This window comes from Sorex araneus, chromosome 5 (assembly GCF_027595985.1).
Source record: "Sorex araneus isolate mSorAra2 chromosome 5, mSorAra2.pri, whole genome shotgun sequence".
In the NCBI taxonomy this organism is placed as follows: Eukaryota; Metazoa; Chordata; class Mammalia; order Eulipotyphla; family Soricidae; genus Sorex; species Sorex araneus.
Window position 1 is genome coordinate 56,503,511 of NC_073306.1, and position 26,364 is coordinate 56,529,874.

The 26,364-nt window shown below is 58.5% G+C and overlaps 1 protein-coding gene across 1 annotated transcript in view; it reads right to left on the reverse strand.

The window, feature by feature from the left end:
* Positions 1 to 767: 767 nt before the first annotated feature.
* Positions 768 to 26,364, reverse strand: part of PADI1 (peptidyl arginine deiminase 1) — a 42,585-nt gene continuing 16,988 nt past the window's right edge. Inside the window, exons 3-16 of the mRNA XM_004603377.2 lie at positions 25,408 to 25,480; positions 24,915 to 24,979; positions 22,594 to 22,711; positions 22,353 to 22,478; positions 19,921 to 20,093; positions 19,671 to 19,774; positions 18,762 to 18,885; positions 18,312 to 18,419; positions 16,827 to 16,978; positions 7,064 to 7,208; positions 6,004 to 6,097; positions 4,903 to 4,982; positions 4,081 to 4,206; positions 768 to 1,189 (exon numbers count right to left, since the gene is read on the reverse strand). Of these exons, the coding sequence (XP_004603434.2) occupies positions 956 to 1,189; positions 4,081 to 4,206; positions 4,903 to 4,982; positions 6,004 to 6,097; positions 7,064 to 7,208; positions 16,827 to 16,978; positions 18,312 to 18,419; positions 18,762 to 18,885; positions 19,671 to 19,774; positions 19,921 to 20,093; positions 22,353 to 22,478; positions 22,594 to 22,711; positions 24,915 to 24,979; positions 25,408 to 25,480 (1,722 nt within the window). The 3' untranslated portion in view covers positions 768 to 955. The remainder of the gene's footprint in view (positions 1,190 to 4,080; positions 4,207 to 4,902; positions 4,983 to 6,003; positions 6,098 to 7,063; positions 7,209 to 16,826; positions 16,979 to 18,311; positions 18,420 to 18,761; positions 18,886 to 19,670; positions 19,775 to 19,920; positions 20,094 to 22,352; positions 22,479 to 22,593; positions 22,712 to 24,914; positions 24,980 to 25,407; positions 25,481 to 26,364) is intronic.

Here is a 26,364-nt window from a genome sequence, read left to right on the forward strand (position 1 = left end):
CCTCCCACTGCCTGCAGAACGGGAGGATGATAATTAAGGTCCATTAGAGGAAATTAGACCCCACCTTCAGAGATAACCTAATGCCCCTCCCCACCCTCCTGCGGCCTAGGGGTCCCACCCCCCTACCTCTCTTCTGAGTCCTTCACTGGAGTCACAAATCCCCGGGATGGTGCCTGAGGAGGCGGAAGCCAGAGCACAGGAGGTAGGGAGGTGTCTCCTCGCTCCCCCCCCCTTCCCCGCTGGGTCCTCAGGCCTCGCTCAGCGTTTCTGAGGCGGAAGCAGCCAGCACTCCTAATTAAAGGCTTTCCTGCCGGTAACAAGCATCCTGCTCAGACCGAGGCAGGTATTAAGAGGTTTTTGTTGCCTTTCCTTTTTAAAACAGGCAGGCGGAGCTGCCCTGGCCTTGTTTCCCTGTGTCAGTACAGCTGGGGGAGGCTTGGCAGGACACAGCCTGGGGGTCCCCTGCAGAGGCTGGCAGAGGAAAGAGGGTGTCTCACCGCCGCCGCCCTGGCTCTCCTGGTCTGACCAGGGCTTCAGGTGGCCCTGACTCAGGGGCTTCATGTCAGAGTCCCCCCCCCCCCCCACCCCACCCCCGGCTCAGAGCCCAACTCCTGGAGGAAGCACGAAGAGGGTCAGCACGCGGGGGGACAGTGCAAAGCTGGGCACGGCCCTCCGTGGACACGCTCAGTCCGTTGCTCTGTTCCAGAACCTCTGGGGGTTGTGGCGGGGGAGGGAGCGGGCAGGAGGATGTCTTCTGTCCACCTGCCTAGGCCAGTCCAGTGGGGGAGGATTTGTGATGTCCATCCTGGGTCCACGGTGTCCACAGCGGCCAGCACGGTGGCAGCACAGGGGTGGGGGCTTGCCCAAGGCTCCCCCAGCCTAGGGGAGGGGACGGGGAGGCTCCTGGCCCCTCCCCCAGCGGGGGAGTACAGAGGACGGCAGGCAGGGAGCAGGCTCAGGGCTCCACGTGCCACCACTTGACGGAGAAGGGCTGGCGACGCACGTTGGTGCCGCAGTGAATCTCCCCCAGCAGCTCGTGGTAGGACAAGTAGTCGTCGATGAAGGTGCAGTGCAGGCCCAGTGGCTCCAGCAGCGCCCGCACCTCCTCCTCCAGGCAGCAGCGGCCGTTGATGATGGGTCCATAGGGCTTGGGGATGCCCAGGTGCTGGCCCAGCACCACCATGTTCACCTGCACAGGGACAAGACCAGAGGGAGCCGGGCTGACCGGGGATGTTACCCAGGGCCCCTCTGGACTAGACCCCTGAGATACCACCCCCACCCCCCCCGCCCCCAGTCCGTCAGCCCGTTGGGCTACCAGTGTGGGTCCTCAGAACCAGGGCCTCTAGGGCTGGTCCAGCAACGGAGGAACTGCTTGCTGGATCCATCCCCAGTGACACCACACAGACAAGCAAAAATCCAAGCAGAGCATCCCCACTGCCCCCGACCCCGGCCCCGGGTGGTCAAGTCAAAGAGAGGTCAGGGATCGAAGCCAGGACACGGACTCAGGGTGAGGCGGCAGCATCACTGGTAGCTGTCAAGTTGCCACTAAACTCACATAAACTCACAAAAACTTTCTAGGAATTGAAAGTGTCAACCACCCCACCTGCTAATACCTGTTTTATCTACCAGAGAAGTGTCCTGTTCCAACAGCTGTATTAGTGTGCTGTTTCATCAACTGCCAGAAACATGTGTAACAAATCTAGGATCTATGCTCCCACTGTGAACACACACGGACACACTAGCACACACATGCACATGCACACACACAGGCATATAGGCACACAACGTGAGCATTCATACACATGCACACACAACACATGTGCACACAAATGCACACACAGGCATGCATATGTGCACACACATGCAGGCACACAGGAATGCGCACAGGCAGGCACATGCACACAAACATATGTGCATGCACACATAGGTATACATACATACGCACATGCACAGGCATGCACACAGAGGTATACACATGCACACACAGGCATACACACAGGCACACACATACTCATGCATACTCATGCATACATGTGCATATACACACAGGTAGACATGTGCACACACATGCATGCACACGTACACTGCCCTTCCGTCTGTGCTGACTCTGTGACTGGAAGTCCACTCCCAGGTTGCTTGTCTTGGCAATGAAATCAGGAGTCACCAGGTTCACTGGGGTGAGTGTGGCAGAGCTGGGGGTTGGGGTGCCAGGGCGACACCCAGAGACGTCACTGGGGGACAGTGGCATAGGGCCCTGGGGATCCAGCTCAGCCTAACACAGGGGGCACGTGTCCCACCCCCCCCCCGTCCCTCTTCAGCACCGTCCACGTGACATCCTCGCGAAGCCCGTCACTGACCCTGAGCCCGAGGCTGAGCCTTATACAACTGGAGAGCAGGGGGATGACCGCGCCGCGCGCGCGTGTCAAACCGTCTTCTTAGACTGCCCGGCCGTATGGCTGGGAGAACTCGGGAACTGCTGAGCCCGCCTGGGCCACCGCGGACTGGGAAGGGTGTGGGAGTTTCTCAGTGGCGACTCAGCCCCAGACTCGTGGTCAGAGACCTGCCCCGGGCGTTCGGACACGGCACTCTACCTGAGGCTGGACCCCGAGTGCTCCTGGACTCTGCCCGCTCACCCTCCTTCATGCCCGACTCCTCCCTTACGCATGGCTGGACCCACATACAGCTGGAGCGTAGGGTCCGTGGGTTCTGTCCATAAGAATCCTAGATGCCCACCAGTGGGCCAGAACCCTCTGGGATGAAGTGGGGTGTGCAGAGGGGCGAGGAGCCAGAGATGGACACAGCCAGCCCAGGGCAGCTTCCTCCTTAACGAGGGAGAACCATCTGCCCGCCCACCAGGCGACCTCAGGCAAGTCAATGGGGCCGGTGTCCCCACCTGACAGATGAGGGGCTAAGTGAACATCCCCCCGGGGTCCTACCCATCATCAGGGCCCCGCGGCCCGCTGAGTGGGCAAGAGCACAGACTTTGCCAACACCACCATGGCCCCCCCAGCACTACCTGGGCAACTCCTGAGCACAGTGCTGGGAGTATCTCTGAGCACCGCCAGGTATGCCCCCACCCCAAGAAAACACAAAGGAACAAACTCCAACAACAAGACAACGCCAGCCCCGTGCCACACTAGACATCTGCTACACATTTAGTGGCCACACATTCGTGGCTTAGGGGCTCCCTGTCGTAGCAGTCAGCTGTGGAGCATTGGTCTCTTCTGGAAAGTTCTAAGGGAGCACGGCCTTGGAGCAGCTTTGCTGTGTGTCTCCCGCAGTCCCGCCCTTGGGGATTTTTGGTCATCACAGAGATGCTGTGATGGGGGCAGGGATACCCCCAGTCGCCCCAGGGCGTGTCCCACCCAGCCCCCAAGGACCAGGGAAGCCCAGAGGCCTCTGTGCCAGGGCCGAGGGCGAGCACTGGCACCAGCTCCCCGGCCCCTGACTGGTGCAGTGACGTGGATACGTGTCCGAGGCACAGTTGGAGATGGAGGACGGCGCGTCCCGGGGGACCACTCCTCGTGGCTCCCCACGGCGGCCGACGCCCACCGTCCTTTCCCAAGGGCTAATGGGCACTTTGGCCGGGACCGCACCGATAGCATCGCTCAGGCCCCGCCCTGCCACTCGGGTGAGATCACATCTGAGCGGCATCTGCTAGTCAGCTGCCCAGTGAGTGAGTCAGGGGGCCCCCTGGGGAGCAGGAGGGGCCAGAGCAGGCTGCTGAGGCCGGAGATCGAAACCTGGGAGCACTTGGAACCAACCCGAGGGAGTCCTTGGTGGTGGGGCTGTTCTCGGCACCCACCCGTGAACCCGAACAGCACCCTCAGCTACCGCACAGCACCTGCCAATAGACCCCTCATCCCCCCACCCTCGTTGTGGCACCGGGATACAGACACGGACAGGAAGTTCGGGTCTGCACACAGAGCCTCAGCCCCCAGCCCACCCCCACCTGCCGTGGCTGCCATTGACGGCTGTCCAGGTTGCTCACTGCGCAGATTGCAGCTGCGCTGGCCCGGGAGCCCCAGTGGAGCCCCTCCGAACCCAGTGAGGCTCCGGTGGTGCTCCCCACGTGCTCACCATGTCAGGGAAGAAGGCTTCTGCGGCGGAGCCCTTCAGGGAGAAGAGCTGCGGGATGTCCACGATGTCGCGCTCCGTCAGGCCCAGCTCCCGTTTCAGTACTTCCCGGTTCCAGTCGATGCATTTCTGGTGGGCGGGGGAGAGGCAGCGGGGCACCCCGAGAGCCAGGGAGGGTCAAACGCCTCTGAGGCTGAGCGTCCACCTGGGCCGGGCCCAGCACAATGCCCCCACGGCTGTCCCCGAAGGGGGAAACCGAGGCTGACGTGCCCCACCCCACGAGATTCAGGACGTGGCAGAGCTTTGGGCCTGTGGTTTCCGGTTCCCAAAGGGCTCACACAGCACCACCCGGGGTTTCTGTGTGTCTCCACGGCTGGGGGCAGCGTGCGGGCACCACCCGGCAGAAGCAGAGAGGAGCCCCTGGCCTCTGTGCACAGCCTGGGGACCGGCCAGGATCCAGGTCGGGGGCAGCTGTTACTCCTGCCCCACCCTGAGCCCCTCCACCCCGGGGCTCCTCTCCCGGCCTCCTGACTCCCACCCACCGCAGCCCACACCCACGGGCTTCCGCCTCCCCACCACCTCTCCAGCGAGCCGCCAGCTGTTTCACAGGACCCCTGTGTCCCCCACCCCCCCCCCCAGGGGCCTTTTCTCCTCCTCCCTCTGGGATCCACCAGCAGACTCGGCTCCGTCTCCTCCATCTGACTGAGCTCCCTCCACCCACGGTCTCTGCAGCACCCAGAGCTGAACTCCTCCCCCCACCACCCCGCCCCTTCCTGGGGCTCTCTGCAGGGTGAGGGACCCCCGGGAGCAGGCGCTGACCCTCACCTGTGCATACTGGCTGTCGCTCTTGAGGACCCTGTCGGCCAGCATCTCGTTTATGCTCCTCTTCTTCTTGTGCTGTAGCCCTGCGTGAGAGAGGAAGGAGATGGCTGGGGGGCTCTGGGCCCGTCTCGGCTCCCCGCTCCACCTCCGGGGCGAGGGCTGCATCATCAGGGTCAGAATGGCCCTCCCCATCCTGGGGTGGAGGAAACCAGGGCTCGGAAACCCCACAGGGACCAGATCATGCACTCGCGCCAAAGGGACTCCAAGCTCCCACCGGATCATGCCAGTGCAGTGATCACTCTGGGAACCTCACCATGCACCCCGCCAAAGCATTGCTAAGAGGGCTTCATTGTCACACACACACACACACACACACACACACACACACACACACATACACACACACACACACACACGAAGTTCTGAAGAGAGAACTCAGAAGCGCCGAGTTTCAGGACACAGCAGACCTCTCACAGGCTGCCAGTGGCCAGCAAGCCTGGGGTCTCTGCCCTTGGCGAAGGACGCTAAGGTTTGTTACGGGGCAGGGAGCGCGGTGAGCTCGGGAGGGTCCTCCTGACCCCAGGAGGGGGTCAGTCCCCCGAGCAGGGAATCACATGGGCTACTGACCGCCTGCATGGCTTCTGGCCCTCCCTGCCCTGCACCATAGGCCGCAGCGCCCTGGACAAGCCATGGCTCTCTGGGCCTTAGTTTCCTCTCTGGGCCTCAGTTTCCCCTGCACACAGGAACTGGGCGGAGATGAGACAGGGTGAATGAGCCTGTGAGAGGGCCAGTGCACGCCGGCCAGTGGCTTCCGGCCCTTGTCGTCTCCTGGGTGTGGCCAGCAGCCGCTCGCCCCAGTGGGGGAGTTCCCCCTGGTAGATGCCAGCGTTTGCCCAGGGGGGCCTCGGCTGCCCAGCCCCATGCAGGGGGAGCCCCATCCCGAGGCCCCGTGGGAGGGCAGGGACGATGACGGTGGACTCTGAGCTACCAGGTGCACACAAAGCTGAGAGCAGAATGCCACGGGTGGGCACCCGCCGCGCCCAGGGTTGGCCCTGAGAGGGCAGCAATGCCCCCCACACCACCACCGAGGGCCAGGTCACTCACCATCGAACTGGGCTGCCTCGCCGTGACCCTCCTCTTTCTTCTCTCGGAAGAGTTTGAGACAGGCACTGGGGCTGGCCAGGAGCAGCCGGAAGCCCTGGCACAGAGGGAGGGAGAACGGCTCAGTACCCCCGAGAAGCAGGAGACCCCACACTCAGAAGAAGCCCGAGTTCACTTGGATCTACCAGCTACCAAGAACTGTCTGGAATGCCCCCCTCCAACCTCCCCCCGGATCCCGCCTGCAGGCAGGCCTCTGTCCTCATCCTTGTATCTCTGGCGGGGAATTCTGCCTCCATCAGGCAGCAAGACGGCAGCGCCCCTGTGCAGGCTCAATCCTAACCCACCTGCCTGCCACCTTGAGCCTGTTTCTTCATCTGTAAAATGGGATAATGCTAAGAGTCTCCCTTCATTGGATTGCAGGAGGACTGTAGCACTGCACTGTAGCACTGTCGTCCCTTTGTTCATCGATTTGCTCGATCGGGCACCAGTAACGTCTCCATTGTGAGACTTGTTGTTACTGTTTTTGGCATATCGAATACGCCACGGGGAGCTTGCCAGGCTCCGCCATGCGGGTGGGATACTCTCAGTAGCTTGCCAGGCTCTCGAGAGGGATGGAGGAATCAAACCCAGGTTGACTGCGTGCAAGGCAAACGCCCTACCCAACCCCATAGGCATTTTGTGTTCCAATCCATTATTATTATTATTATTATTATTATTATTATATTGCTTTTTCAGCCATGCCCATTGGTGTTCAGGGCTTAATCTTGGTGCAGGTTGGGACACCATCTCTGGTGCCCGGGTTGGCTATGGGCAAGGCAGAGGCTTATCCTTACCTACTGTCCTATCTCTCCGACCCCTAGTGTTTCTGATTCTTAGAATCATCCCTGGGTCTTGGCTGAGGGGTTCGAGGGAATGTGGGTTCCGGCCTCCTCCAGGAAGGCCCCCGTGAATGCTCCAGGCACACTGTGGGCACAGGCGTGGAGCAGGTTTGGGCGGTTGTGCCCTGCCCTGCCCATCAGGAAGGGGCAGAGGTGGCCTGCTGCCAGGAGGAGAGAGGATGTACCTTTTGATCTGAGGTGGGCACGAAGCTCAGGAACTCGTCCACGTGGCCCACGGAGAGCCAGTCTGAGTAGAGCTCCACGGGCGCCTGCACCTGCTGGGCCCGCAGGAAGTCCCGTACCACCTTGGCCATCCGCCGTCCGCCGGACCTGCCCAAGGAGGGGGGGTTGGGTCCTGGCGCCTTGGTGCACCTCCTGGGCCCCGCCTGAGGCCCAGTGCGTGGAGCCCTCTGCAGGGGTCTTCTTGGTGCCCACGCCCTAGCCATAGCCCCCACAGCTCATTGCCCGTCCTGGTCACGACCCAGATCATCCACCTGCCCCCTCACGTGGAGGGTCCCAAAGCCACTTGGTCTGCTGCCCCCATTGCAAAAAAAATGATTGTTTCACAGTCCCTGAAAAGACCAGGCAGACAGGGCCCCCAACTGCACCAGAGGCCACTGCTGTCCTCCCTGCCTGGGAGGGGTCATCACCCACTCAGGGAGCACTGCCCTAGAGCAGTGCTTCTTAAGCTCCTTATTTTATTTTACTTTTTTACTGAAGCATTTTCTCACTAAAAAAACCTCATTTTTTGGTTGAATGAGTTACTTACGTGTGAGAGGAAAGAGGGGAAATGTGTGTGTGTGTATATGTGTGCGTGCGTGCGTGCGTGTGTGTGTGTGTGTGTGAGAGAGAGAGAGAGAAAGAGAGAGAGAGAGAGGGAGAGAGAGAGAGAGAGGGAGAGAGAGAGAGAGGGAGAGAGAGAGAGGGAGAGAGAGAGAGAAGTCCTGCCATAGAGGCAGGCTGGGGCAAGGGAGGCAGGCAGGTGGGGAGGGTGGCTGGAGGGAAACTGGGGACATTGGTGGTGGAAAATGTACTGGTGTTAGAACATTGCATGATGGGAACCCAACCCAATCAGGAACAACTTTGTAACTGTGTATCTCACTGTGATTCAATTTAAAAAAATTAAAAAGCAAAAAAGAATCTTTACGGGTAGAGGAAACTATATGCACTGGAAACTATAAGCATTGAACAAGAAGAGAGAGAGAGAGCGAGAGAGCAGGGGCTTCCCCAGAGCAGAAGTAAGCAAGCAAAGGAACACATCACTTGCCATGCATCCTCCAACCCTGGATACATCTCCCGCACCACATATGGTCCCCCGAGCACGACGACAGCACACAAAGTCCCCAAGCACTGCCAGGCATAGAACGCCCCCCAAACGAATGAATAAATAAAGTGGAACTGAGAGAAGGAGGTCCTGGTTTGATCGCCAGCACTGCCTGGTCCCCCGAACCTTGCCAGGAGTGACCCCTAAGCACCAAGCCAAGAGGAAGACCTGAGCACTGCCGGGTATGACCTCAGAACAGTAATAATAAAAGCACAACAACCCCCCCCCCCCAAAACCAAAACCAGCCTTGCTTTCCAAGCCCAGGTACTCCCTGGGTCACCTGTCTCTCGTGTTTGTCTCTGTGTTCCTTTGCTTGCTTAATACCTATTCAGTGACCTTTACAGGGGCCAGGTTTTTCATGCCCCCCACGCCAGTCAGTTATGCCCCATTCTCAGAAGTGGCTCCTGGCTCAGGAATCAGACCCTGGGTTGGGGACGTGCTCGGTGGTGCAGCATCTGCCCAGCAGGTGTGGGGCCTGGGGCTGCACCTCTCTAGCACCCCCAAAACAAAGACACTCACAAAAGCTGGATCCTAGAGCACCCTCCTGGACCCGGAAGCTGTTCCTATCCCTCCCACCTCCAATCATCAAGGGAACAAAAGGCCCTCACTCATAGGCCAACTCAGGAGGAGGCGACCCCTCACTTAGGGTGCCCAGCCCTGGGCCCGGAGAGCCTCTACCTGAGTTCTTTTCTCCAAAGCGTGAGACTGGGCCGTGGGGTAGGGGTGACCTATTTTGCTGGGGTGGGGGGATCTTGTTTCAATCGGGGTTTCCCAAGCCTTCAGCCTCCCACATCTCTGAGCCAGGATCCCTCTGAGTGGAGGTCTGCGGCCCCAGGCCCATGGCATCGCCGTGGATTCCCACACAGAGGAACCGCCGTTCTTGGTCTCCGCCACGGCCCACCTGGTCCCGAGCAGTTCCTGAAATGACCCGGGTCTTTGCAGCTGCCTTTCTCAGCACAGTAAAGGTGGGGTGCCTGGCATGGGGGACAGGGTGGGCACTCTGACCTCGAGCTGTGAGTGGACACAGGAGCCAACGCTGCTTGGACTTGCAGGGCCTCCGACACTCGCCCTGAGGGAGGACGAGGCTCAAAGGTAGGAGGAGGCTGAGGCCTGGGAAGTTCAAGTGGGCACTGTCCACCTTTCCCAACACCAGTGACTCCGGGAAACATCTATCTGTATAGGGGATCTTTGCAATGGGTTGGCTTAAAAAAAACAATAAAGAGAGCGCTTAGGCGTTATCCTTCCATGTCCATTCACGATGACATATTCACTGTCACTGTCATCCCGTTGCTCATCGATTTGTTCAAGCGGGCACCAGTAACGTCTCTTATTGTGAGACTTATTGTTACTGTTTTTGGCATATCAGATATGCCATGGGTAGCTTGCCAGGCTCTCCGAGAGGGGCGGAGGATTCGAACATGGGTCGACTGCATGAAAGGCGAACGCCCTACCGCTGTGCTATCGCTCCAGCCCCAATGACATCTTCAAAACAAACAATACAAAAGAAATTATTTTGGTTCTGCTTTGGGGCAGGGGTTGAGGTTCGGGATGGAAACATTCAAAATATGGTGGTGGGAAGGTTGTAATGGTGGTGGGATGGGTGTTCAAACATTAAATGTAATCAAATATTGTAAACTACCTTATAAAAATAAAATAAAATAAAAGTTAAAAAAAAAATCCCCATGCTAGGGCCAGAGAAATGTATACACGAGTTTAGGCACTTGTGACCCTGGTTCAAATCCCCATGCTAGGGCCAGAGAAATGTATACACGAGTTTAGGCACTTGTGACCCTGGTTCGATTCCCGGTACCCCAAAGGGTCCCCCAAGTCCCACCATAAGTGATCCCCGAGTTCAGAGCCTGGGGTAAGCCCTGAGCACTGCAGGGAGTGTGGCCCCCCCCACAAAAACAAAAGTTTCTCCTGCTTTATACAAGTCTAAGGGCCCTACTGGGCATCGTTTCTGAGATTATTTCTGGAGTCTGGGACCCACAACTTTTTTCACTATGCATGAACAGTGATTGTGTACCCAGACCCCAAACGAGACCCACCGAGTCATGAGACAGCAACGGTCTGCTCTCAGAGAGGGGGCAGGCCTGCACGTGACCACACTCCGACTCTCAGCCAACGTGGGCTTCTACCTTCTCCACCGTACAGCCCCCGCCTCCTGCAGGGCCGCCGTCTGGCCAGAGAAACCCTCCCCTAAATAGGCCCAGCCACAGTCGCCTTCCTGCCCTGGCCCCTCTGACCCCACCCCCATCCATAAGTCAGAGGGAGGCTTTGAAGCACATCGGGTCACGTCCCTCCTCCAGAGAGAACTCTCATACTGCCAACGCTGAACCGTGAATATTGCAGTGACCTCACATGGCCTGCGGGGCCCGACTGAGCTCCACAGCACCCCTGACCCCCAACAGGCTCCAACACCTGGCTGGTCTCCTGCTGCTGCCGCCAAGTATTTTGCTGCCTCAGGGCCTTTGCTCCTGCTGTCCTCCTTGCCAAGAATCATTGCCTGTTCCTCACCATCTCTGTATGCTTCTTTCCCTATGAAGTCTCTGGGATGGGGAATAACACCCCCGCCCCTGCCCAGCTCTATGGCACGTAGTCTAATTGGCACACCCAGATTTCTTTTTCATCAGAATTTCACTAGGATGTAGGTCCCAGGGGTCCAAAACTTTTTGTCTTTATTCTCTGCTGGATCCCCAACCTCTCTTATGTAGAGGCTCTCGAAGAAGACTCACTCCATTGCAATGCTTTTGATCAGCTGGGGACCATCCACATCAAAAGGACCTGAGGGTGTCTTACAAACCAGAAGGGGCCCCACAAGCAGTGGCACACAGGGCTGCACTGACCTGGCTGGGGGGATGGAAAAACATGACCGTTGTGTCCCTGGTAGCTTCACTGCATGTTAGCAATTTTTAAAGACTTGTTAGAAAGAAAGATAGAAAGAAAAAGAGAGAAAACAAGCAAGAATGAGAAAAAGAAAGCAAGAAATAGAGATAAGAGAAAAAGAAGGAAGGAAAGGAGAGGAAGAAAGAAAGAGAGGAAGGAAGGAAGGAAGGAAGGAAGGAAGGAAGGAAGGAAGGAAGGAAGGAAGGAAGGAAGGAAGGAAGGAAGGAAGGAAGGAAGGAGAAAGAAAGAAAGAAAGAAAGAAAGAAAGAAAGAAAGAAAGAAAGAAAGAAAGAAAGAAAGGAAGAGAAAGAAAGAGAGAAAAGAAAGAACGAAAGAGAGAGAGAGAAAGAAAGAAAGAAAGAAAAAAAGAAAGAGAAAGAAAGAGAGAAAAGAAAGAATGAAAGAGAGAGAGAGAAAAAGAAAGAAAGAAAGAAAGAGAAAGAAAGAAAGAAAGAAAGAAAGAAAGAAAGAAAGAAAGAAAGAAAGAAAGAAAGAAAGAAAGAAAGAAAGAAAGAAAAAGAAAAAAGAGGGGCTGGAGTGATGGCAGAGCAGGTAGGGCGTTTGCCTTGCACGCAGCCAACCCGGGTTCGAATCCCAGCATCCCATATGGTCCCCTGAGCACCGCCAGGGGTAATTCCTGAGTGCAGAGCCAGGAGTAACCCCTGTGCATCGCCAGGTATGACCCAAAAAGAAAAAAAAAAAGAAAGAAAAAAGAAAGGAAGGAAGAGAGAGAGAGAGAAAGAAAGAAGAAAGGAAGGAAGAGAGAGAGAAAGAAAGAGAGAAAGAAAGAAAGAAAGAAAGAAAGAAAGGAAGGAAAGAAAGAAAGAAAGAAAGAAAGAAAGAAAGAAAGAAAGAAAGAAAGAAAGAAAGAAAGAAAGAAAGAAAGAAAGAAGGAAAGAAAGAAGGAAAGGAAGAAAGAAAGATAGCTGATTGGGTGTGGAAGATAGTACAGATGTTAGTGATAGTACAGTACTGGTGGTAGCATGTACCTGACCTGGTTAGGGCACATGCTGGTGTTTGATCCCCAGCACTAGGTGGTCCCCAAAGCATTGCCAGGTGCAGCTATGGAGGCCCCCAGCACCACCTGGGCAGCCCAGGCTTAAACTCTGGCACCAAAGAACCATAGAAGCATCCTCCAGCCCCTGCATGGAAATGCTGGTGTGGTTGGCCAAGAACTGTCCAAAAAAAAAAAAACACCCAAACCAGTGAAATGGTGGAGAAGGGTGAGTTCAGAAAATATTTGTGAGGACGAGGTGACAGGAATCAGAATCCTGAAGGCAGAGCCCCTGGGTTTCCTCCTAGCGACTCTCCAGTCCTCTCTGCCCGGAGACAGGAAGGACGAAAGGACATGACGTTCCAACTCGGAGGCATCACACCTGCTGCGGAGTTTCTCTGAACCAACCACCAGGAGGCAGGCTTGCCCAAAGTTTTAAATGTGGGAACCAGAGCAGGAGAGATTGCACAACGGGCAGGGCACCTGCTTTGTACACCTGGGCTAGATCCTTGGTACCACACAGTCCCGCTCTTCCCCCAAGCACCACCAGAATCGACCCCTGAGCACCAAGTCAGGAGTAATCTCTGAGCACTGTGAGGAGGAATAAGAGGAGGAGAAGAAGATGAAGAAGAAGGAGGAGGAAGAGGAGGAGCTGGAGCAGGAGGAGGAGGAAAAGGAGGAGGAGGAGGAGGAAGAGGAGAAGGGGAGGAGGAAGAGGAGGAGCTGGAGCAGGAGGAGGAGGAAAAGGAGGAGGAGGAGGAGGAAGAGGAGAAGGAGGAGGGAAGAGGAGGAGAAGGTGACTCAAAAGGCTGGACCACCTGCTTTGCATGCAGCAGCTCCTGGTTTAATTCCCAACACTGCAGAGTCCTCTGAGCACTGTTGGGAGTGGCCCCTGAGCACTGCACTGAGAGCAGCCCCACAGAGCACCACTGGGTGTGGTACCAAAAAGATAGGCTTGTTATACCTGTGCTTTCAGGCATCCACGGGGGCGTCTTGAAAAGTCTTAATCTGCCAACCAGCCAATCTCTGGCCTCATTCTGTACCATGCCCATTGCTCACGCTGCTCCGTCCCACCAGCCTCATTGCCCTTCAACCTTCTGGCACACTCCTGCCTCAGGGCCTTTGCACTGGCTGGCTCCATGCCCTGGCATATCTTCCTCCAAGCAGCCCTCTTGTTAGCTCCCTCTCTTCTGTCTGGGCTTTGTGTCATTGCCAGTTTCATATGGGGGCTCCATTAAAGGGCCCGACTATCTCAGGGGATCTATTGCCCACTGCTAGCTTATGAGTCTTCCTCACTGCTGAGGTCAGAAGCCAAGCCAGGAGGACAGGACGCCAGGCTGCCCTTCTGTTCCACTGGGCCATGTGTTCTAGTTCTGTGGGGCGGTGCCCAGGGGTGAGCCCTGGGTTCTGACTAATTCTTTGTGTGCTCCCAGGTGGTACCCGACCCTCTCTGAACCGCAGGGCCCCACTTTCCCACTCGGGGCCTCTCTGCTGATTTTCCACACCTAAGGGGGCCAACGGGATGGGGCCCAGAAGACCCCCACCTCCATCTAGGCCCCCGGCCCAGAGCCTGGGAGCATTCGGAACACTTCCTTTCCCTGCAGAACATGGTCTTCACGAGCCCACAGGCCGGACACATGGGAAGGCTCTGTGAGTGGCTCCTGGGGGGTCTCTGAATCCATGCACAAGTGCTCACTTTGTTTTTCTGAGCCCCAACTTCCTCTTTGGTGAAGTGGGGGTGACTGTCTCCATCTCGCAGGGTGTTGCTGAGAAGGAGACAAGGTGCCAGGGTGCCCCAGAGGGGGGGCGGGTGAGAGCCCTCCCTGCCCAGAGGGACCCAGCCCCAGCAGCCGACCTCCACTACCCAACCGTCGCCACGCTCCAGGCCGTCCCCACCCACTCGGGCCGAGCCTCACATATGAGTGAACATACTCCTGGACCACAAGACACTCCCTACCCATCCTCCAGAATCACCGCACCATATCTGATGGGGTTCAGAGAGTAGGCAACAAATCATAGAGGGAAATATATAAATACATGAAAATATACATATTTTCAGATATATAAGGCAAAGCCCACATCACCCAAACATTTTTTTTTTGTGGGAGGGGTCACACCTGGCAATGCATAGGGGTTACTTTTGGCTTTGCACTCAGGAATTACTCCTGGCGGTACTCAGGGGACCATATGGGAAGCTAGGAATCAAACCCGGGTCGGCGCCAGGAGTAATTCCTAAGTGTAGAACCAGGAGTAACCCCTGTGCATCGCCGGGTGTGACCCAAAAAGCAAAAAAAAAAAAAAAAAAACAAACCCGGGTCGGCCGCGTGCAAGGCAAACGCCCTTCCTACTGTGCTATCGCTCCAGCCCCACATCACCCAAACTTTAACAACATGTTAGCGAGATCCTATAGAATGCCTTCATGGCTCCTGCCAAAATAGAACAGTTGTCACACTGTTTCCTACATGAACAGTTTTTTGCAAGCACGTTCAGCAGTTCTTCATAACAGACAATACAAAATATATTCTTTCGGTTGTGTTTTGGGACAGGGATTGGGGTTTGGGATGGAAACATCCTGAATTTGGTGGTGGGAAGGTGTAATGGAGATGGGATTGGTGTTTGAATATTAAATGCAATCTAATATGGTGAACTAACTTATAAAATCTAAAAATGTTTTTAAAAAAAGGAAGGAGACAAGGTGACTTTTCCGAGGAGAAGCACTCTATTTCTGACACGCCCAGGGAGTTCCAACCTGCTTCCAGACAGGCGTGCCCCCTGCTGGGCCCAGCCAGACAACACAGAAGCATCTGGAAGGTGGTCAACCTGTATCTTCTGCCCTCCGTCACGCCGACGGTAGGACTAGGACCAGGGCGTGTGCATGTGTGAGTGCGCACGCACGGGGAGCGGGGGTTTGCAGTGCTGAGAATGGGACCTGGAGCCTCATCGATGCAAAGCACATTTTCTAACCGTTAGGCTATATCCACAGTCCCTGCGCCATAGTTTTTAACAGCCCCATTTTATAGAGGAGGGAATCCAGGCATGGGGCATCTAATGAAGCACTCATTTAACCCTGCTCATTGTATTCATTGCTAAGTCCCTCATTCCTCCAACAGTGCCTGGCACATAACAGGCCTGCCGTACATTTATCTGGGGACCACAGCCCGCTGTGCCTAGGGATAGTCCTGGTTTAGGAAGTGACTCTCGGTGGTGCTGATGGTGGAGGAGCGACTAGGTGCACAGCTACAGGTGGAGCTGGGGCTGGTGTGTGCAAGACAAGTGCCTAGTCCTAGGCCCGTCCTAGCCCTCTGGCCCCATGATAGTCTGAAACGAATTATCCTGCTCTTTGTGGGCGCTAGACGCGGTGCTAAATGATCTCTGGTCTCAAGGCTAGTGAGGGGGACACCCAGGACACAGCCCAAGTCTCCCTGCTCCAAAGCTCACCCTCCTTCCCACAGAGCCTCTCGCTGAAGCACAGAGGGGCCACGGGCAGACTCAGCCTTTGAGTGGCGCCTGGGCAGTGCCCCGTCAGCCTCTGGCCCGGGCCCCAGCCTGAGCCCCCAGCTCCGCACCTGAGTTGGTGCTGGGGAACCGCCTTCGCAGGTGCCCATCAGCCCGAGCTCCAGGCCAGGCTGGGCCCTCTGCTGGCCGACCACAAGGGGAGCCTGTAGGGGGGGGGGGGGCTTTCCCTCCAGGCAGGAAGCAGGGACCTGCCTGGCGGGATTTACACTCACTGCCCCGTCACTTGGGAGTGTCAACTGTAAATACTGTATTTCTTGCCTGATGACAGCTGGCCCAGGAAGGACCCACTGGGCGACCTCTTTCACCCTGCTGTCCTGACCAGCCAGTCACGCAGGAGCCGCCGGGCCCCTTCAAGCTATTGCTAGGACAGGAACTACGTTTCTGAGTCTTGCCGTGCCGGGGTCAAGCTCAGGGCTCCACACAGGCAAAGCAGAGGCTCTGCCTCCCCCTGCCCAGTCGTAGCTACTATTAGGGAGTTGGGGGTGGGAATCCTATCCAGTGATGCTCAGGGCCTCAGGAGGGGCCTCCTTGGGGTGCTCAGGAAACGTGCGGCACCAGAGAGCAAACCCAGGTTCCCATAGGCAGAGCTTGTGCTCCGGCCAGTGCACACTCTCGCTTCCCGCAGTGACTGTTTTTTGTTTTGTTTTTGGGCCACATCCAGGGGTAATTTCTGGCTTTTGCACTCAGGAATCACTCCTGCGGGACGGGGGACTATATAGAATGCCAAGAATCGGACCTGGGTCAGTTGCATGCAAGGCAAGTGCCCTACCCACTGTACTATCTTTCCGGCCCCCTGCCAATGACTGTTTTGAGTGAGGTCAGCAGGTATCTCCTGCGTCAGTGTCTCTGAGAGGAGAGGGAAGGAGGAAGAGGAAGGAAGGGAGGGAGGGAAAAAGGGAGGGAGGGAGGGAGAGAGAGAGAGAAAGAGAGAGAAAGAGAGAGAGAGAGAGAGAGAGAGAGAGAGAGAGAGAGAGAGAGAGAGAGAGAGAGAGAGAGAGAGAGAGAATCTGCTCCCCCCAAACCAGCTAGTCCAAAAGTCAACAGGCCACCACTGGCTCAGGAACATCCCTTTAAGATTCCCAGAAGATTCTCAGTGCTGAAATTCAAGGACTCTGAGCTCTCCTCTGGGGTCCACGCAGATAGGCAGTGGACTGAAGATTTGCCGGCACGGAGGAGAGAACTGGCGGGGAGCCCCCTCCTTCCTCGAACCCCACTCCCACCCGCTCACCTGGGGAAGCTGCTGCCGATGAGGATCCGGCCCAGGGGGTACTCTTTGCCATTCACGGTGACCGGAGGGCTGACGTCCAGGTTGCCAAAGGAGTCCAGGCCGGAGGGGGTCCCAAACGGGATCTCCCGGGTCACATACCCAAAGTCAGGGCCCTAGGAGAGGATCAGGAAGACCCCCCCACAAGAGGAGGGGTCAGTTAGGACAAGAGGAGGTGGCTCTTAGTGGAGCAGTTGATACTGGGGCTTCTCACCCCTGACTGACAGCCTCTGTACACACACACACACACACACACACACACACACACACACACACACACACACACACACACACACACACTGCCCATCAGCCCAGTCTGATGCCGTGGAAGTCCAAGCCAAAAACCACATGATAATAAGAAAGATCCCAAATGTTCAGAGTTCCAACAACAGGCTTCTGAAGACCCCCGGCAGGAAAGCAGAACCTCAGGTGGAAATCAGAGGGCTTGGAAGGCACAGAGGACAGAGACCCAGTCCGTCATCCCTGCAGGGCGCCATGCGGCCCTTCAGGGAACGGGCACAGCTCAACGCAAACCTCAGGAGAAAAGAGGGCTGAAAGGGGCCAGCTTCCATCTCCAGCTAGAAAGAGCACCGACTCTGCCCGGGAAAGGAGAGGTGCTCCCGCGGGAGCAGAAGCCAGCGGGAGGGCCCTGGCCAGGCCAGGCCGGGTCCAGGAGGACTCACCCTGCTGGCGTCACTGTCACGTCTGCAGGAACTTGACCCTGAGCCCTCCAGGTCGGGGTGAATGTCCCTGATCTGTGTGCCCACAAGCCCCTGGCCTTCCCCAGGCCAGCCCTCACCCGGACACCGGCATTGTCCAGGGATGGGAATGGCGGCGGGGACAGAGAGGGCCAGTAAATGAGCAGACTGTGAGCTTCAGGACTGCCCTCAAAAGACAGCGTAGCCTAGTGGTTAAGCATATGGGCTGGGAGGCAGCCCCCTCCCACCCCACTCGCCCTCCCCCCATTTAGGTTTTGCCTGTTGGTGCCACCGATAATCTGCTGTGTGGCCTTAAGCAAGTTACGGAACCTCCCTGAGCCTCAATATAGAGTGAACAATCATCGCCTGAGCTCATAGGAGTGTCATGTGGACCCAGGTCAGGTTAGGAGGGAGCGTCTGGCATGCGGGGCAAGCTCACCAGAGCCGCTCCGGTTTCCATCCTGTGCCAGGCCCCCAGCGGGCACTCAGAATGACTTATTGCTTTTAAAGAGAGACGCTCCATGGGGAGCCGTCTCCCCAGAGCCGGCTGGCCTCCCGGGGCTGCCCCCTGTGCTGACTCCCCCAGGGCATGGCTGAGCCGCCCCTCCCGGAAGGTCTGCACACACCTCTTCCTCCTCATCCTGCGTCAGAGCCCACCTTTCGCCCCCACAAAAGGACCCCTGGAGCAGGCAGGACTGTGAGAATCCTCAGAGCCCCCCCACCCACACCTTGTTCCGCCCCTGCCACATACCAGGATCCTCTTGTAGGGGAAATCCTTCAGGCCCCTGTTTCGGGGGGAGTCGAAGACCACAGGGAAGGATTTGTGGGGGGCTTCAGTGTAGCCAAACTCCATCTCATCCTGGGGGTGGGGTGGGGAGGAACGGTGACTTCCGGGCTGCTTTTCAGCAGGCCAGGCCAGCAGACCCGCCCGAGACCGGGGCAGGGGGACAGGACAGGGCCCTCGGGAGCCCCGTTTGTCAGGGACCAGGGCAGTCCCAGGGCAGCGGGAGGGACCAGGCTGATCAGGGCGAGCGGAAAAGTGTTTCCCTGAGCTGCATGCACCCCCATCCTAAGAACAGGCACCCAAGTGGCCTGGCTTGCCTAGGGAAACTGAGGCTGGGCAGTGCCCTGGACAGGCCCCTTAGGGCCTCGAGGGGCCGGCCTGGCGGGCTGTGCCCACTCTCCCGCCCAGCAGCCCCACCTGGATCCAGCGGTCGTTTCGGTTCTCGATCCACGGGCAGACGATGAGCTTGCAGTTGGTCTTCAGCGCCAGGTCAGCCATGTCGTCCAGAAACTTCTCGTTGGGGCCGTGGGTGTCGATCACACTGCGAGACAGGACGGGGGAGGGAGCGAGCCCCCAGACCGCGGGGAGCTTCGTTTCTTTTTCTTTTTCTTTTGTTTGTTTGAGGGTTTGAGGGCCACGCCTGGCAGTGCTCGGGGCTTACTCCTGGCCAGGAGGCCATATGGGATGCCGGGGATGGGCCCTGGGTCTGGCGTGGGCATGGCCAGCCCCTTCCCCGCTGGACTCTCTCTCCCGCCCTCGTGCGGGATCCTGAGGGCCGCAAGCCCAGGGCTATGACCCCCGAGTGGGCTCACCACGGAGACAGAACCCGGGAACTGAGTCTCTCTTATTAACAGGGGTCAGGAGGGCACCACTGGCCGTCCGGCGCCTCCTGACGGGACTGAGGGCACAGGACGACTTTCTGCCTGCCCCCGCCCGCCTGGGCCCTGCAAAGCTGTCAGGCCACGCCCTCCCGAGCCTTTGACCTGGGCTCTTGTGACCTCTGGCCCTCTGTGCTATGGCCTGCTGTGGTCTTACCCCAGTGGCCTCCCGGATTGAAGGTGCCTGACCCTGGAGGCTGGGACGCTCAGACTCTGACCCCCACCCCCCACCCCGACTCCGAAAGGCTCCTTCTCCTGCAGCTACCGGCACGAGACCAGGCTGCTCCGGGCCCACAGCAGCCTGCTGGAGTCTGAGGCCCGCGCCAGCCTGCCCGTCCAGCTCCCAGCCGGCACCGACGGGTGCTCTCAACAGAACCACCCTGTCTGAGGGAGGGCCCAGCCCTGCAGCCCGAGTCGCAGGCCCTCACCAGGGCTGGCCGGGTCTCACCTGCACACATACAGCTCCAGCGGCGGCTGGGTGTTCGGGGTCATGATCCAGGGGGCCACACGGAAGGTCACGGTGTCTGTGAAGAGGGGCACCTCGGGACGGGACTGGGGAGGGGGAGATGAACACTCAGAGGGCCCTCAGGGTCCCTATCAGGCCTCCAGAGCCCCCCGCCGCCCAGCCTGGGTCCTCCAAACAGATCCTCCCCGAGTCCCCCAGGCCCCTCCCTCCCCAGCCCCCCAGATGTACAAACCCCCGTGTCCACCAGGCTGACGCTGAGCGAGACCAGCCCCGGGAAGTCGGCATCAGGAAAGGCAAGAGCCTCCACGTAGAAGCTGATCTTCTGCTCGCCCGGCTTCCGCTCCACCTCGTAGGACAATCGCTGGGGCCCCAGCACCTGCTTGTAGTCCGAGAGAGCGCTCCCACCTGGGGGGACCAGAGGCACGGCCAGTGCGGGGGCGGGAGACCACCCCGGGCGACAGCCTCCCGTGGGCCCCTGGGGTTCCTCTCTAGCTCTGCCAAGGGCTAGCTGTGTGATGTTGGCTCAGGGAATCAACCTCTCTGAGCCTCTGTTCGGCCTGGGGGGAGAGGCTCAGGAGAAGGCGCTCCAGAGGCTGCTGGCAGCCGGAAAGCAGGTGAGGAGATGCAAGCAGTCGGCACGAAAGGCGAAGCCAGCACTCATACGCTGCCCTCAGCAGCTGAACCACAAAGACTATTCCCGTACCACGGAAGATCATTCATTTGTGGAAAGGACTGGAGCCGGAGCCTGGGAGATGGTCTGAGATTCCCTTTTAGAAGCATCAGAGAAAGCGAGCCCCAGAGCCGACAGCAGTAAGTTCTCGCCAGGGGCTGGGGGCGGAGTGGGGAGTGACTGCTAATGACTCCGGCGATGACAACGTCTTGGCACCGGCTAGAGGTGCTGGTTGCACAACACCGAGAGAGGCGCTGTCTGCACGGGGCGGCCCACTTTATACTAAATGGGTTTCCCTGCAGCTCTCTGGGCCTCCCAGGCAGCATTCGAGGTGGGAATGGAGGTCCCGGGGGTCTCTCCAGCAACCCAAGGCTGACAGGGCTGGTCAGTACAATGCTCAGGCCCAGGGCTGGGAGCCACCAGGGCCCCAACCTGACCAAGCCACAGGGGGGCCGTGGGGTGTAGGAGATGACAGTCAGGGCCACATGCATGCAGGCCCTCAGCTACATCCTTCAACCTCTATTTTATGGCATGAGGCAGCTCTGTCTGTTCTGCCCCTCTCCCCGCCCTCATTCTCTCTCTCTCTCTCTCTCTCTCTCTCTCTCTCTCTCTCTCTCTCTCTCTCTCTCTCTCTCTCTCTCTCCTCTCTCCCCTCTCTCTCTCACACACACACATACTCACACACACACTCTCTCTCTTTCACACACACTCTCACACACACTCACATATACTTTCACATACTCTCACAACACTCACACGCTCTTACACACACTCTTTCACACACTCACACCCTCACACACATGCTCTCACACACACTCTTTCTCACACACACTCACATTATCTCTCACACACATACTCACACACACTCTCTCACTCTTTCACACACACTCTCACACACACTCACAGTCTCATACACACATTCACATACTCACACACTCTCACACACATTCACACACACTCACATGTTCTTATACACACACACTCTTTCTCACACACTTACATACACACTCTTTCTCACACACCACTCACACACACTCTCTCGCACACGCACACTCGCATTCTCTCTCTCTCTCTCTCTCTCTCTCTCTCTCTCTCTCTCTCTCTCTCTCTCTGCGCCACAGCACGTCTCTTCCTGCTCAGGGAGACTCTGCTCATGGCCTGAGGGTGCAGGAAGAGCATCTTCAGGGTGGGCAGGTGGGAGGTGGGCGGCGGGCACCTCTGGCTCCCAGCAGGCACATGGCCCAGAAGAACCAGTTCCGAGGCAGCATGAGCCGCGAGCTGAGGAGGCGAAGAGGGAGCAGGAAGGGGTCCCCAGAGCTCCCCATCTCATGGCTTCAGGGCTCCCCAGGGCTGAGATAAAGGTGCTGAGGACAGGACCGGCGGTGGGCTCCCACCCAGCGGCTCCTGCTTCACTCACCTCGCCTGGGCACAGGGAGCTCTTAGAGGCTCCAGAGAGGGCGTTAGCAGTGGAAAGAGAGGGCGGTGGCACCCCAGAGACTGATTTCAATGCCTGCACCACCCCCAGTGCTCGCGTGATCCTGAAGGAGTGGATCCATCTATCCGAGCCTCAGTTTCCCCTTCTGTACAGTGGGGCTCCTTTTGAAAGCTTCGTGGGTAGGGTGTCACTGGCTGAGGGCCCAGGTGCTATGGAGTGTGGGGAGAGTCTCCAGAAGGCGGGGAGGGAGCAGCCCAGAGGGCCACAGCGCCAGCTTGGCGAGCAGGGCCCAGTTCTGATCCCTGGCCCCGCTCACCCCCCAGGCACAGCCAGGCGGGCCCTGTCCCGGCCCCTCCAGGTGATGCCAGGAGGGAGCATGTGGCTCCGTGTCTGAGCTCCCACCTTGCCGGGGTGAGGGCCTGAATTTGATCCCCGGTACCCCAATTTGCTTGACCCCAGCACAGAAACAAGCGGTATGACCCTCAGGCACCACCACCGGACCACAGGTAAGCAGGAGAGAGTCTGGGAAGGGGCGCGCAGGGCCGGGCCCGGCTCTCACCCCTGGCACAGAAGACCCCCACTCTCTTGGCGTCGGAGAACGGCACGCTCATCACCAGCTTGTGGCTCTTGAAGAGTTGGTCCGGGCCCCCGCAGGTCAGCACCAGGGGGGACATGTCCTGCAGGTCTGGACGGGCGGGACCCAAGACAGTCCTGGCTGCAGCCCACTCTCGGGCCTCCTGCCCGTCCCCCCAGGCCCTGCGCGCCTCACGCAGGGCCCCCACCTCCCTCTTGTCACTCACCGTCCAGTGACCTCAGCTTGCTGCTGGCAAGGTCCAGCCCCCTGGACCTGGGATTGTCCTGGTCACAGTTCACCAGCAGGACAGCTCCAGGGCCCTTTGCGCCCCAGTGCCAGGATTTCTGCGGCAGAACAAGAAGCCTCGGGGTGAGTGGGACCCGGGGGATTTAGAAAGGGGTCCCGGCCGGCATGGCTCTAGGCATTGGGAATGATCACAGTGGACAAGAACTGAGTTTTGAAAGTAGGTAGAGGGGTAAACATGATGACCTTTCAGTCTCTGTACTGCAAACCACAGTGGCCAAAAGTGTGTGTGTGTGGGAGAGAGAGAGAGAGAGAGAGAGAGAGAGAGAGAGAGAGAGAGAGAGAGAGAGAGAGAGAGAGAGAGAGAGAGAGAAAGTGCCTGCCACAGAGGCAGGCTGAATGTGCGGGAGTTGCGGGGGGCGTGGGAGAGAAATTGGGGCATTGGTGCTGGGAAACTGGTGAAGGATTGGATGCCGGGACATTGTATGACTGAAACCCAATCACAAACAACTTTGTAAAGCTCTATCTTGCAGTGATTCAATAAAAAAAAAAAGTTAAGAAAGAAAGGAGGGAGGGAGGGAAGGAGGGAGAGAGGAAGGACGGAAGGAAGGAAGGAAGGAAGGAAGGAAGGAAGGAAGGAAGGAAGGAAGGAAGGAGGGAACGAAGGAGGGAAGGAAGGAGGGAGGGAAGGAAGGAGGGAAGGAAGGAGGGGAGGAAGGGAGGAAGGAAGGGAGGGAGTGAGGGAGGGAGGGAGGGAGGGAGGGAGAGAGGGAGGGAGGGAGGGAGGGAGGAAGGAAGGGAGGTAGTGAGGGAGGGAGGGAGGGAGGGAGAGGAGGAGGGAGGGAGGGAGGGAGGGAGGAAGGAAAGAAGGAAGGAAGGAAGGAAGGAAGGAAGGAAGGAAGGAAGGAAGGAAGGAAGGAAGGAAGGAAGGAAGGAAGGAAGGAAGGAGGGAAGGAAGAAGGGAAGGAAGGAGGGAAGGAAGGAGGGAAGGAAGAAAGGAAGGAAGGAGGAAAGGAAGGAAGGAGGGAAGGAAGGAGGGGAGGAAGGGAGGAAGGAAGGGAGGAGTGAGGGAGGGAGGGAGGGAGGGAGGGAGGGAGGGAGGGAGGAGGAAGGAAGGAAGGAAGGAAGGAAGGAAGGAAGGAAGGAAGGAAGGAAGGAAGGAAGGAAGGAAGGAAGGAAGGGAGGGAGGGAGGGAGGGAGGGAGAGAGGGAGGGAGGAGGGAGGATGGAGGGAGGAGGGAGGGAGGGTTTCTGAAGTGGCTGGTGCATGGGCATGGCTACCTCTGAGGCTGCGTGCCTGGGGTTGCCTTAAGAGTGGAAGGACCCCAGGTTGGGGCTGGGGCTGCCGTCCCCGCGGTGAGCAGCCTGCATGACCGTGTGCAGTGGCCACCTCACCTCACCTCCCCCGTCCTGACATGTCCATCATTGGCCAGCTGTGCTTTGGCCCTGCCCGAGGGACAGGAGCTCGACAGGCTGGAGGACTCCAGCCCTTTGTCCTGCGGTCCTGACAAGGGGGCCCTCAGGACCCTCCCTCTGCTCACAGTGCTCCCAGCACAGCTCTCTCTGCTTGCCCCGGGCCCAGGGGGCAGCTCTCGCCCTGCCTGTTGCTCGTAAGAGAAGAGACTCCAGGAGGGGGTTCCCGGGCCCGGGGGCCGGGAGGGTACTCCTCAGCTCCGCAGCACCCGCACCCGCGTCTCCTCAGGCTGAACACTGCCTGCACCCCGCGTGATTTGTGCCCTCCGCCCACTCGCCCCCCGCGCCAGCCCCCTGGGCAGCGAGCACCTGCAGCACGTCCAGGGCGGCCTTGCCCACCCGGCCCCAGGGCCCTGTGCCCCGGCTTCTTCCCTGCAAACCCGACCGTGCAGCCTTCCCAGCTTCCAGACGCCCTGAGAGGTGCTGCCCGAAGCCCATCCCGGCCCCCTCATTCCTTTGGGGCTCCCCGAGGGGGGACCTAGGACCTTCTTGGCCAGAGCCCTGCCCCTCTTGCCTTCTCTCAGCCACCCAACCTTCTCTGAAGCAGCTGTCCCGCTGGGGAGGACCCCTTCAGCCCAGAAGATGGGAGAAAGCCACCCCAAAGAGGCGATCCCAATTCCACGCTGCACAGAGAGGCTCAGAGAGGGCAAGCTGGTTTTCCAGAGTCGCCCAGCATGTCCATCCCACATTGCAAGCTACCCCACTCGTGCCCATTGTCTTGGTCCCCGCCATGGACTCCCACACAGCAGGAGACCCCAGACAGAAGAGCCCACGCCCTCCCAGACCCTTCCAAGACCCGCCCGGCTGCGCTGGCTTCTCGGGAGAGTGTCACCTTGTCCTCTCCTTGGCTTCTCTTCACCTTGCCGGTGCGGCCTGTGTCGGCGTCCAGGGAGACGTCTGCGAAGGCACGAGAGGGGGACCCAGCTGCACAGCCGAATGGGCAAGCCCCCTCCCCACGCCCAGGAGAGCAGGAAGCCTGTTCTGGGGCCCAAGTCTCTGGCTCAGGAGCCCCCCGGGCCCCGGTTCACCTGGGGGAGGGGCTGAATTTGCACACTCTGAGGCCCAGCTGGGCACCAGGCCCGAAGCCCCTGGGAGATGCCCGGCCAGTCCCCGGCCCCTGAAGCTCCACCCAAGGGTCCACAGCAGGTCCGGCCTGGGGCTGGTTCCCGTGAAGGTGTTGGGTGGCCTCAAGGGGTCCCATGCTAGGCCCAGTACGCAGCTCCTGGTCTCCTTCCCTAGGGCCTAGAGGGCTGAAGGCCTCTCCATGAGGGGTGGACACTGCCCACAGCCTGCTCCGGGGCGGAGAGGGCCGGGAGGGGACTCACCAATGCCCGTGATGTAGAGCTCACTCTGGCCCAGAGCCCCGGCCTCCTGCTGCCCGAAGTAGGAGATCTTCACCTGTGGGGCATGAGCGGGTCTTTGAGATGGCCAAGGTGGGGGGGGGCACCCAGGCCACCCCAGAGCCTGGCGTGGGGGGATGGCAAGGCCCATCCTCCCAGGGAGCAAAGTCCACGCCCAGCTCCAATCTCCCGTACAGCTGATTTTTCCTGCTAGAGAGGTTGCAGGCTCCAGGGGGCACTGAGGACCAAGGGGAGCACCTTGTGGGGAGTGGGGGCGGGGGAAGGGTGCAGGGGCGAGTCTTGTCAGGGCAGACATGACCCAGAGAATCCATGGATATTGTACAGAAAATGAATGGGGAAGGGCAGTAGCCGTTGCTACAAGTTCCTCAAACTCTCTGGGCCTCAGTTTCTTCATCTGTCAAATGGGAACAAAGATTCCCAGCCTAACAATAACAATGGTCACAGAGCTTCCCTGGGGTTCAGAGCCATCTTCCGGGGGGAGGCCTGCCAGGGCCCTGCCTGCAGCTAAAAGGCAGAAAAGTCCTGACTGAGCTTCCCCTGCCTTGTGGGGGGAGAAAAGGCCGTGCCAGGGGGTCTGTGGGGCCCTTTGAGGGCAGGGGTAAGGGGATGCCCTACAAAAGAAGACCCCACTCTGTGGGAGGCCCTACCCACCAGGAGCCTGTCTGCCGGCAGGTGAGCCAGAGTGCCCCCCGTGATGCTCCGAGGTGCCCCCTGCATGGGATGGGGCCTCTGGTTAGGGGTCTCGTACAGAGCATGATCAGGGGTGCCTGTGAACTTAGGAGGGGAGCCAGCAGACTGTTTGTGTGTTGCATGTTTGCAAGTTGGGGGCTGCGGGCTGGGGGCTTGCAGGTTTGGGGGCCGCAGGCTCAGAAGTATCTGTGGATACCTCCAAGTCCAAGTCTGTGGGGTCCAGCTGAGTTG